The sequence below is a fragment of the Henckelia pumila genome, chromosome 2 (genome assembly GCF_033568475.1).
Source record: "Henckelia pumila isolate YLH828 chromosome 2, ASM3356847v2, whole genome shotgun sequence".
Taxonomy (NCBI): Eukaryota; Viridiplantae; Streptophyta; class Magnoliopsida; order Lamiales; family Gesneriaceae; genus Henckelia; species Henckelia pumila.
In genome coordinates, this window is record NC_133121.1 from 141478318 (window position 1) to 141491669 (window position 13352).

At 33.6% G+C, this 13352-nt stretch overlaps 1 protein-coding gene across 1 annotated transcript; it reads right to left on the reverse strand.

Moving 5' to 3' along the window:
• Nucleotides 1-4670: 4670 nt before the first annotated feature.
• Nucleotides 4671-13352, reverse strand: LOC140882208 (protein HIRA-like). Its single transcript, XM_073288049.1, has 10 exons — nt 12867-13352; nt 11476-11751; nt 10990-11241; nt 10462-10859; nt 9382-10378; nt 7634-7844; nt 7289-7529; nt 6765-6887; nt 6085-6202; nt 4671-5379 (listed from the first exon to the last, which is right to left on the reverse strand). The coding sequence occupies exons 1-10, from the start codon at nt 12972-12974 to the stop codon at nt 5071-5073; spliced, it is 3033 nt and encodes a 1010-aa protein (XP_073144150.1). The 5' UTR covers nt 12975-13352; the 3' UTR covers nt 4671-5070.

The window sequence follows — 13352 nt, forward strand, 5'->3', positions numbered from 1 at the left end:
TGGCTCCACTTTTTCATAATGTTAGATATAAAACTCGTACGTCTGTCTCCAGGCCTCGGGTACTATTTTTATTGAGTTAAAATAATATACTTCACCCACCACAATTAAATGATAATGTCCACAAGACAACACATACATTCCCATGCAAATATCTCCAGCATTTAATTTTAAATATCAACGTATATATAACTGTCCATGAATTATAGAATATGCTGGTGTAAATTGATCACATAACTTTCTCGGCTCGTCATTTGGGTCGATCGACTATGTTAGAATTTAGAAACAAGTATCTATAAAATTTCAACTCATAAAAATGAGTCCTATAACTTGCTCAAGAAATGCTTTTTTTTCGAGCCACCATAGAATATTGTAGCTTTCTGGACTTCTGATGAAACTAAAATCAAAATTAAGTAGGTGTTTTTTTTTTAAGCAATAACTTGTGTTTGTGTATCTAAATTAGCTCAGTGTCTTTGAATTTTACTTTATTTTATTGAAAAAAAGCAAACCAGATGGTATGGTTACGCATTATTACGCCAAAAAAAAAAGAGCTGCCACGACGAGCCAGAGAGAGTGATGTGTATTAATCATAGAAACCTTGGATAGAAGTTGAGCTGCCCATCCTTTGAACAATTTAATGTTGTTTGGCTGTTTTCTGTTAATTTTGTTGAGATTCATCGTCACCACATGCATTTCTTGCATTTACTGCGCACACAGCTTTATTGATAACTAGTAAAAAAGTGCACACGCTATGCGTGTGTAAAATAAAATTTATTTTTAAATGAACATGGAATAAGTGGGGGATTTAGTGGGATAGTGGCAAGGTTCTAAAAAGCGTGAAGTGTGACGAAGCGTTATGGTCAAGCTTCAAGCTTTAGAAGCTTAAGCGAGTTTAGAACAAGCTTAAGCGTGAAAAAGTGTTTTTCATTTTTTTTATAATTTTAATTAGATTAAATTAATTAATAGAAAAATAACATATAAACTTTAAGATTTTAAGAATAAATAGACAAATTTTCAGGTTATAAAAAACGTAAGTCTCAAAATAACAAATTATCTATAGTAAAAAGAGTTATTTGCACCAAACACCCCTGTGAAATATTGAAAATGCACACTTATTTCCTGTGAAATTTTAATAGACATCTTCAACCCTAACCTTTTAAAATATTAGCACACTCGCCCCTTTAGATGAGTGATTGTTGTGCACGCGCCCCTCATGCCACTGGGCAAAGATTTTGAAATTTTTTTTGCACCAAATACCCTTGTGAAATATTAAAAATGCATATTTGACCCCTGTGAAAAAAAAATTTTAAATCTATTCAACCCATAATACATAATTTTTATTAAAATCTAATTATAAAATATTTAGCAAACACTTTTCGTTTTATTAATTTTATTTTTAATTTTAAATTTATTATGATTAAATAATTATTTTCTAAAAAATATTATTATTTTATCTTGTTATCATTATTTTATTAAACTTTCTTCTTGTTTCCAACTTCTCAATTAAAAATACATTCATAAACGAGATTTAAATACCTAAAAATACCAAAATATTAAATCAAAATGATAATTTCATGCATATTACTTTTCAATTTAAGATTATAGATTTTTGAACCAAAATCTAATTTTTTTTAAAATGCATTGCAGAATTTGCATTAAATAATAATACACAATATTTATGAAGATCTAATTATAAAATATTTTTCAAACATTTTATTTATTTTTATTTTTTAATTTTAATTTATAATTTATAATTAATTTATTTCTAAAAAAATTATTACTTTTTCTAGTTATCATTATTTTATCAAATCACTCCGTATTTTCAATTTTTCCATTAAATATGATTAATAAATAAAGATTTAAATATCTAAAAATACCAAAATATTGAACCAAATGATAAGTTCATGAATGTTAATTTTTCGATTTAGAATTATATAAGCATGTTATTTTTTTTATTATTTATTACAAATTATCCAATGCATATTCTCAACAAATTTAAATTTTGGTTCAATAATATATAGTCCTAAATAAAAAAAGTAATATATTTGAACTTATCGGTTTAGTTCAATATTTTGGTACTTGAAATTATTTAAATACTTGTTTATGAATGCATGTTTAATGAAAAATTTGGAAACAAGAAGAAAGTTTAATAAAATTATAATAAAAAGATAAAATAATAATATTTTTTAGAAAATAATTATATTATCATAATAAATTTAAAAATAAAAATAAAATTAATAAAAAAATGTTTGCTAAATATTTTATAATTAGATTTTAATAAAAATTGTGTATTATGGGTTGAATAGATTTAAAAATTATTTTCACATGGGTCAAATATGCATTTTTAATATTTCACAAGGGTATTTGGTGCAAAAAAAATTTCAAAATCTTTGCCCAGTAGCATGAGGGGCGCGTGCGCAACAATCACTCATCTGAAGGGGCGAGTGTGCTAATTTTTTAAAAGGTTGGGGTTGAAGATGCCTATTAAAATTTCACATGGGAGAAGTGTGCATTTTCAATATTTCACAGGGCTGTTTGGTGCAAATAACTCATAGTAAAAATTTTTGTGTTAGATCATATTTCATCCCTTAATCGCAAAGAAATTGGAAATATACAAAACAAATTTAATTTTGATGTATTTATATGTTTTTTTAAAAAAATATATTATTAAATATTTATCATTTCAAATAAAATTCAAAATTTTAAAATATTAAATTAAAATTAAAATTTTAATTAAATATTATTTTTAAAAAATTATATTTTTTTCACGCTTTTTTAAAGCTTTTTCACGTTTTTTTCGAATTTTTTCACGTTTTTTTGCGCTTAATATGGTCAACCAAGAGGTTGACCGTTTTTTGCACGCTTTTGTCCAAAGCGAAGCTTTTTGCTCATGCTTCACGCTTAATCGCGCTTAATCGGCGCTTTTTCGCGCTTTTTAGAACACTGGATAGTGGGAAGGTTATGGATTGGGGATCATGAATAACATAATTAAAAAGTTGTGAGAGTGAAGATTGATGTGTAAGAATTATAAAGGTAAAAATATGAAGAAAGGGTAAAATGGATAAAAAAATTGGTGTTCTCAAATCAACGATTATTCTAACCCACTCAACTATTATAAAATAGTAGATAAGTAATTGAATCCGGTGCTGTAAGTGCTTTTTTATTTGTGTTTTTTGAATAGTTCGTATAAAAAAACAATTTTTTTAATTAAAAAAAATGTCTTCTAAAGATTAAGGCCCCGTTTGGTTACAAAAGCCGGACCAGAAAAGCATTAAAAAAGTGCTTTTTCAGTTCATATGGTGTTTGGATGACCAAATAAGTGCTTAAAAAAGCATTTTTTAAGTAAAAAAAAATAAAAAAAACTTTTTCAAAAACAAAAAATTATAACTTAAAAAGCACTTATTTTAAAAAATCTCTACGAAATCCAAACGGGCTCTAAGTTAATATGATTGGTTTTTTTAAATAAAAAAAATTTACGTCAAATATATAAACATTTATTTATCATGTAGCCAAAACAATACGTCTCTCAAATCGAGCAATGTACGTGTTGAGTGGATTTAGGAGTATTAAAGTAGTGTTTGAGAGAGCTTTTAAAAAGCACTTCTCAGCTTTACGTTAACAAAATTTTACAAAATTTCAAATTTTTGTTAGCGAAAAAGCTGAAAAATGCTTCTAAGAAGTTCTCCCAAACACTACCTATAAGTCCACGCATGTAAAAGTCATTGGTGTGAAATGTGAATCCTAGGATAAACAATGGATTGTCACATGTATCACGAACAAGAGTATTAGAAGTGTCGAAGCTTGTCAGTTGCCCGGCGATGCTTAAGTTAACGCTACTAGAGTTTTTGTCGGGCAAACTCCGATCTGGCACCTCTGATACAAGTGACGATCCATTATTTCTCTTAGGATTCACAACAAGTGACGTGTGTACTCGTGGACCTGATACTCCTGCATCGATTAAACATTGCCTGATTCAGGGGACGAATTGTTTTGCCTAACGTACATTTAGGGTGTGTTTGAAGTTACACATTATTAATCTTATCTATAAATTATCTTATTTAGTCTTACGTTTCGTTTGTCATATTATTTATCCATCTTTCAATTATTTATCTCACATCAATCAAATCATAAATTATTTATCTTACATCAATCAAATCATTGAATTTAAATTATTATATTACTCATAAATAATATTATTCATATTTTTATTAATTATTAAAAGGATAAAATAGTAATTTATTATTTTCACATAATATATAATCAATCAAATCAAACACACTATAATATATCAATCAAATTAAATTTTATATTAACTATCATTTCTTATTTATTTTTTATTACAATATATTACTTATTTTTATATTATTTATCTTATCTCAAACTTCAAACGGGCTCTTAGTATAATAGTTTTTTTTAGCATTAGTACAATAGTTGTTTTCATGATATATGAGCTATTTGAACATTTTAATCTATGATTTAAAAAATAATAGTTAGAATATAGAAGGCTTCACATGGAATCGACACGTAAAAGTTGGTATTACAGTGCCTAATAGATTGATGTTTACAGGTATTTAATATTTTATAATGCCTTTCAAAAAAAAAATTTATAGTGGTGTGTTTGTTTCCCATATAGAACTGGACAGGCGACTTGTTTCTAAATCTATATTTGGACTTCTATCCATTTCAAAGAGTAAATTTCATTCGCTATTACTACACATGCTCCGATTATCTCATAAATACAACATACCAAACAGTAGTTATTGTACGATGCACACTCACTTCGGGGACCAACCAAAGCGATAAGTCATAACACAAAAATAACATTAGTATTTAGTAACTAGTAGCAGAAGATGGGAGGCCAAACCCAATATACTTGATACCAGAAAATTTACAAAGCCGAAAACACACATTGATTCGGTAAAACTACAAACAGCTATAGCGCTCAACTTTTTACAGCTCCCCCAATGTCACATCCTTCGCTGCACACCCCAAAATCCGCTCCAGCTGGGAGACAGACATGATGTTAGCGTTTGGTATTTCGTAAAATCACCCACCATGATAAATTTTTTGAGATCAAGAATGCTTTTCAGTCACAGTTGGTTGATCCGAGGCAGAATGATCCAGATTTATTTGTTCTGTATCAATGACTGGTACAATAGAACTTGGTAAGTTAGCGGCTATCGAATCTGAACTCGTTTTATCTACCGCAGGAGGGTCAATATCCATACTATCAGAGGCGAGATTCATCTGCTTGACATTTATTTCTGGTGGGTGATATTCAGAGAGTAGATCCATGAACTCGTTGAGTAACCGTTGAACATTTCTGTTCGATGCCATAGCTGGAAGAATATCTTCCTGAAGGAGGCTGTGCTTTTTCATTCCCTGTCACAAGGCCAAGATTTTAATCAGGACAACGTAAACAGATGAGCCATAGACCATGGTTACTGAGAGGAACTCTTTTTGATAAGCGTTACTGAGAGGAACTCAATTTCCTTTCTCCACATGGACTATTGCTTTTCACCACTTTTCAAACATTCGAAATGAAAGAAGGAACAGAAAACGCTTATACTAAGAAGTTGTGTATAAACATATAAAAGGAGAGCTTACAAGGTTGAAGATAAAACAGTTTTCTTATGAACCCAAGTGAATATATCATCTCAATCTAATTCTGTTCTGTCGAACAAAATTAGAGATGGGGTCTGAAATTGGCTAGAAAATTAGAAGATTATTAAGTCAAATTTAATAAACCCAACAAAGCCATATCCTCCATGATTATTATGTGCAAGTAGGTTCATTCATCTTCTTTGGCACTTTACAGAGGTTAAAGGTAGTCTCATCACACATTAAAACGAACCCTAAGAAGACAGCTCTGGAGATTTCAAGGTCAGAATTGTCAAAAAGAACAAGCAAGGAAAATATGCACGTGTAGATTCTATGAAGATTAGGTGCAAGTTTAATAATCCCATTTAAAAATACACAGAAAGAGAAATAAATTAATTTCGTTTCTAGTGGCAGTTGAGAAAAGAACATAACAAAATAAATAGTCAGTACGATAAAAAATAATCAAATAGTAAGATGAGGCCTTACAAGCACGGAAGAATCCCACTCAGGCATTATCAAGTCAGGTGATCCAGATTCAATCATTCCTATGGGAGGTCCAAGAAAGCTCTCACAAACTTCTCTTAAACGGCACTCATCTGCCTCTCTGCATTTTCAAAGAATATACAAAGTGATGACGCTTGAAAACAAAAACTCTCATGTGATCGACCGTCGAGAATCGTCATTCTTCTCTGTAGAAATACAGTCGACTACTCCGCATGTATTATTTGCATAACTGTTAAACAGTTACCATGCTTTTGGGTTAAAACGTAGAGTAAGAATATAACACCTCAATTTAGAGCAAGATAGTTTTAATAATTGGAGATCTCTCAAAATATTTACTACCATCACAAATCTACATGGTACAACTGGTCTTTGTTAAAAGTATGCATTGGAAGGTGCAAGGCTCATCAGGCTCCAGCCAGTGCGGCTGGAGACGCTCAAGGCGTGCTAATCTTGAAGTGGCATATGCATAGTTAGGACAGGCGTATGCACTCAAGTCCAAAACTTCTCGGTGTCTTGGTGGGCCTTGAGATCTCAATAATTATTTATGGGTACAAATCCATTTGTATACATTCTCCCTATCATGTGCAATAGCTAAATATTTGGTTTAAACACACCATAATTAGTAAGTAATGTCTTATCAATTAGTAAGTAATGCAGCAAACCTTGTTAAAAAGCGAACGTAAGACATAAGACATTGGCGATATTCATTTGGGGATCTCAAACTCAGCGCAGATGCCACCTGAGCTTCCAAATGGGCACGCGTTTGCACCTTGTCATCAGTCGCTCTGCATAGTGTCAACACCCTGAGGTAAATTTCTTCTAGAAAACCTTAGAAGATGATACGAAGTATCCACTAATAAAGCAGCTAAAGTGGACTGATACAGAAGAGCAAAAACACTAATATTCAAGGCTAAAAACCATTTGTGTAAATGTAAAAATTAGAATAGTATTGCATTTCAACTAGAATATTAGGTAGCTTCGTGTAATCTGATAACAGAAGTTTATCAAAGAAAGAACAGGATGAAAGGTCGGTAAATGAAATTCATGCAGAACGATTATAAAAAGGCTCCGGAAATTTAATGCTCCTGATGAAGATAATATCACAAGATTCAATTTTATCACAAGGTTAAAATATCAGTAAAAGATCACTAAGAAGACCGAAGTTCTATAAGATATGCATACAGACCTAGTCCACCCTGGTTTCCGGGCCTGAAATTTCCTGACATCAACCTGCAATGCTGCCAACTCACCAGTGTCGGATGAACAAAAATTCCAAGAGCTAGCAAAGTTTGATGCAGAGAAACAATCATCTGCAACCCTCAGCCAACACATAAGGCTCATATCAAAGAGGTAAGCATGGCGTGTAGCCAAAACAACAAGAGGTGAACCAGATTTTGAAAATTTTGCAGATATAACTTTGATTGTACCTGGAGGAAATTCAAGAAAGCAAAATATTCAAATCAATGAAATGGTACACTTTTCATCATTAACGAAGCCACAATACTTCAAAATCAATTGCCCTTTCTATTACCAGTATCTTTAGCTTTCGGCGTCAGGTCTGTAGTAATCAGTGAAACCAAGGAGTCATGGAGTATACATTTCCTGTTTTGAAGATCCCAAACATATAAGGATCCCTTCCTTGTGACAAGCAACAGCTTCCAAAATTCATCACAATCGATAAATACGGCCGCAGATCCCATCATCATGATTGGCATAGCACGTCTCCCACGCTTTGTATAAACCTTCTCAAGGACTAATGTAATTAGTATTTGAAATCAACAGATATAAATTAAATTTCATCACAAACAAACGAAATTTGAGTTTGTGATGCTAATTACAGCTGGTTCCATGGCTCACATTCATTCAAATACAGAAGTTCTCAATGCTTATCCCACTCTCTGATTAAGAAGATCAATGTTTCACATTGGTGAAGGGAAAGATCAAATGCATTTCAAGGAGATTTCTACCACACCCAAAAATATGAAGGCAGATATATTTGAATTGAATCATCTGACGTCAAAAGATTACAAATTCATTATTCAAATCCAAGGCAATCACTTGATAAAAGTTATCTGAATTTTAACTTACTTCCCCATTATTTAACTCGTATTTCTAATATGTAAGGGTGCAAACAAAAAAAATTAAATCCAAGATTTTTAAATTTGTCACGTTTTCTAGGATAATTCAATGAATTTGAAATTCTCCCCTTACCATTTTTAACTTGTTTATTAATGATTTAATAGATTTCAAATTACCACAAAGTCGTGTTATTTAAAATGTGTCCCCTCGATTCATTTTCTTAATGCAATCTAAATGAATTTCAAATACTTCCAAATCAAGTCAGATCTATTCACTAAAACCAAATCTATCAAACGAAATGCAAACTCTGAGAAATTTTCAGTTATGAGTCTGTAAAAGGCACGGCACGAAAACCAGAATGAGGGAAGCTGATGACCCAAACCAGCAGCCCTATAATGGGGCCCAACAAGGAGGCGAGCTAGTATCATCGATTCACACATTGAAAGTTTAAATCAAGTAAGGAGGAACCGAGAATATCAACCAGCTCCAGTAAGGGTAAGAACAGCAATGACTGAGGATCTCAGCAAGCTTAGGTCAAGGAATAAAGATATGTATCTGATTCAACACTGTAGGATTCTAGTTTCCTAATTTTACTTTCTTATTTTTCTTGCATAATTAGTCTTTGGTTTCCTTATTGATGTAGCATCCTATTTGCTTTTAACAGACAAAATAAGTGGAATAAAATATCATAGTTAATATTCCAAATTCTCGAGCAGTAAGATCATTAGGTTCCCTTGAAAAACAAGCCCCTAAACTTATTTCACCCTTAGAAGGCTGAAAAAACCCACAAACAAATCAGCGATCTAAACGACCAAATCACTAGCATATTGGTGCTGACACAAGATTATATAGATATGCGATCAGGCGGAGGATGACTGATAAAGAGTAAAGGATAGATAAGGTCACATTTGATTGCATTGATAAAAGCTTGCAAGTAGGGCAAGGTTAAACAATTGCATTTCTCCTTTGCATGAAAAAGGAACCCCGTAGACAGAATAGTCATACTAGTAAATGCATGCCAGAATTTGAATAAACCCAAAATCATGGCAATCCATCAAATAACTCGGCTTGCTAACATTTCACAAAACCCATTTTAGCAATTTAGTAGGGATGGGTTGCCAGAAATTCAGTTTCAACAATGCAAGAGGCTTTTAACTATGTTCTTTCAAGCATTAAAAGTGTGGGCTGAAGGATACTAACCTGCAGACATCCATCTTCACACCCAACAGCCCAAAAATTAGAATTTCCAGCCAAAACGGTGACTTTTCCACAGATCCTGTCTGACCATATGATTTGAGACCCTCTTGTGCATGAAAGTTCCGTTTCGTTTATCATAAAAGAGTTTCCAACTACTACAATGTCATTTACTGCATGCTCCCTCGGATGAGCTTCCAAACAAAGAGGTAAGCTAGCATCACCACCTTCTTTCTTGTCAAATACTTTTATTGAAAGAAAATCACAAGAAGCTAGAGGACCACTGTGCTCAACATGTTTACTTATTTCTTTATTCCCAGAAGCTGGAACCTTCTCGACAACCAAGTTCTCACAAATAGTTGCTCTAGATGTAACACCGAAGCACTCTTTCGGATCAGCATTACCACCTACCACTTTCTGGATGGACCCTACTCCAGCATTCACATCAGTACGTATTACCGTATTATCATGCTTATGGTGTTTCAAGGATTTCACCGGGAATTCAAGAACTTCAGACTGAGCACCAATTGAGGGTCTTTCCTGGTGGGCTGTCACTCCAACTGCCTCTGGTATTATCCTCTTTCGACCATCAGGACGTCTGTATTCTTTTTGTTTAACTGGACTTGACTTCCGAGCAGGGGTCGCTTTATTTGGTCTGTCACCAACAGGATCCTCAATTTTCTTCCCATCAGTGAGATGTGTCTTATTGGTTTTTGTTGTAGCCACTAAGTTGCCAGCGGGTTTTACAGATATCTGATTCTCCAAGACAACCACATTCTTCTTCCTGCTGGTAGTTTTCTTTGTAGAAGCTACTTCAAGAAACAACTGGGCAGGAGTTTCAGCTAAATTCCCCTGCCGTCCCATGACATCACCGTAGCGGTTTCTCTTCAAATCATCTAATTCAGCATCAGTTAGCTTATGTCCTATTTCATTTACATCAAAATGGAACGTAGCCACGGTCCCATCCAACGAACAAGCAAAAAGTGAGAATCCATCAGGGCTCCTGCAATCACAGGCAAATTTTAAGACAACAATAAACAAAGGTATAACTTAGTTTAATTGCAGATATCAGAGAGGTAAAGTTACCAGGATAGATCTACAACACTTTGGGCAAAAAAATGCTTAGCTACAAAAAGAGGGCGAGGACTTGCAGTAGTCCACAGAGTTATAGTGCGGTCCTGACTTCCAATTGCAATAACATTATATGGCTGTGAATCTTTTCCTTCAGTCTTCAAAGAGCCATTGGTCCACCCGAGAGATGAAGTTTTGAAGTCATGGGAATTGGATATATTCCTTCTAAACATCGAATGGTTAAACTTAACAACGATGATTGGAGAGTTATGACCCAAAAAGTCAAAAGTGGCAGACCATTCCCCTCTCTCGAGAACAGGAGCAGAATGCCTTGGCTTTTGAAAACCATGTGTTGTAGTTATAAAATGGCCACAAGGAGACCAGGCAAGCCGCCTGAAGAAGGTGGATCCTAGCTGAAATTTTAAAAAAATCGCATTGTACAACATGTCAACATGTATCAATAGACAAGGAACTCATAAACAGGTTAAAGCATGTAGAAAAATGAAAAATAAACAACTACTTGTTCGAAGGTCATAAACATACAGATTTAGCCCAGTGACCATCAGTTCTATGAGCAAGGCTCCAGTCACTTGTTCGCCAAATTATTACAGTCTTGTCATCCGATTGACTAGCTACGAATGAACCTATTGGATCCCAAGCAACTCCCTTTACCAGACTAGAGTGACCCTTGAGGATAGCAGTGCAAACGCCATTGCTCATATCCCAAATCTGAATTGTATTATCCAAACTTCCGCTAGCCAATTTAGAGTCATCAGGAGACCAGTTGAGATCCACCTACTTGATAAAATGGAACAAAAATACCTTCTGGATTAGAGGTCACATGCTACAATCAAAATGAGATGATCAAAGGTAAATCAAACAAAAATTAAAATACAAGAAAGATAGGATGGAAACAATCTGTGTTTTTACATCATATAATGTAACATAATTTACCTAGCGTGCCCCATTTAAGACTTTAAGGGATTAACAGAAAGGAAGGAAATATAAATATTTAAACATTTGTATTACCACATCTGCAGTATGCCCCCTCAAAGTCATGGTGACTTTCCAATTCTCAACATCTGGTGGTTCTCCGCTACCAAATTCCATAGTCCCCGAACCTGGCTTCCTCTCGTGAATAAGAATTACTTGATCATCAGACCCAGAAGCAATATAGCGGCCATGCTTAGCCCACCTCACACAGTTAACGGACCCAAAATGATCACGCATTGTTGCTAGAAGTTTTAACGCTGAACCATCAGTCTGCAATTCTCTGCCCACTGATTTCATGTTCCAAATGCGAACCTGACGTATAACAGGAACCCCAACATTTTATAGCAAGATAAAGAAAAATGAGCCTGAGAGCGTGCAGTTAATTATATCACTGCGTTGGACATCATGAAAACAGGACATAAATGCACATGATTTAAAATAAATACCTAAAATTGATGTATAATTGATGCCAAAAAAAGAAATGATAACAGTATCTTTAATTTCTTCATACGTCACTTTATTATTGATGCATGTAACATAAAAAGCCACTTCAATCAAGACTAACATAACACAAGGATTTGGAAGTTTAAACATCCAATCATTCAGATTCTAGAAGGTTATCGCATTCCTGACTAAGCATTGATTCCGATGAAATTCCAATAGGTCATTGAAAGTCACCATTTGATAATTTATAACCAAAGAATACGATTCAAGGTTGGAATTTTATATGCACTTATCTTATCCTGAAAAATGTAATTGCACAATCACTATGAATAGTGATAAAACTAAAACCAAAAATGAATCAACGATGAATGAAAAAAAACTAAAACCAAAAATGTGTTCATTTGAAGGATTTTAGTTTCAACTGGAGGGATATATATAGATGCAGCCTAGATCTGTTTAAATAAACAAATCCTAGGATGCCAAAACAGCATTGGCCAACTTATTAACACAATCTCGGATAAAAATAATTATCTTTCCACGTGTCCGAAGAGGAAGAGCTTCTCGATGATTGGAGACCGTTATGTATCTGGCCATCGGTGACTGCTCGTGTACAGAGTGAATGTTCGAATATCGTTATCAATCATTAGTTCTTTATGTCATTTAGCTACATTAGTTGAAATTTTTAGAATATATTAAAAGGTTAAGATTGTAATGGAGAATAAGTAATCTCCATTACGACCTCAACTCTTTGGTCTCCCTTTCCCATCACCCCAAATTCTCATCTTTTCAAAACTCTTCAGGCGTCGCTTATCCATAACTTTCTGTTTTCTACTTCATTTTCTCGAGCATTATACAAAGTTACAATCTTTCACAAAACCTCAACATCAACATGTTAGAGCTGAAATGAAAAACTTGGAATTAAGTGAAAGCAAAGATTAAAAAAGAATGTACCTTTGATTCAAAAAAAAAAAAAAAGAATCTACCTTGTGATCACCACCACCAGTGGCGAACCTGAGGCCACCCGGTTGAATATCAATGGAGAAAATCTGTGTGCCCCCATGCGCTATCCAGCTAGGCTTCTCTGCTATCATCTTCCACTACAGATTCTTCACCTTAAGAATCCCCGGAAGGAAGTTTCATCGGTTCACCCACGAAAAGTCTCTCCAGACTCAACAGAATTCCATAAAGAAACAAAAATGGGAACACTTAAAAAGCCCAGAATTGTGAGAATTCAAAAATGAAATAAACTGAGATAATTAAGGAGAAGGAAAGCCCAGAGCAGTTTGATTTAAGCAAATGCTGAAATGCAGAAAGCCAACTTGAGAAGAGAGGTTTCAAGTGATTAGGAACTAAAATAAATTATTTCTTTAAACTAAAAAAATTTATAATAATAACCATAACAACGGAATACTGAGAAAATTTCATTTATGGAGCACTGTAAGAAAACCCTAGTCTGCGAGTGATTCATG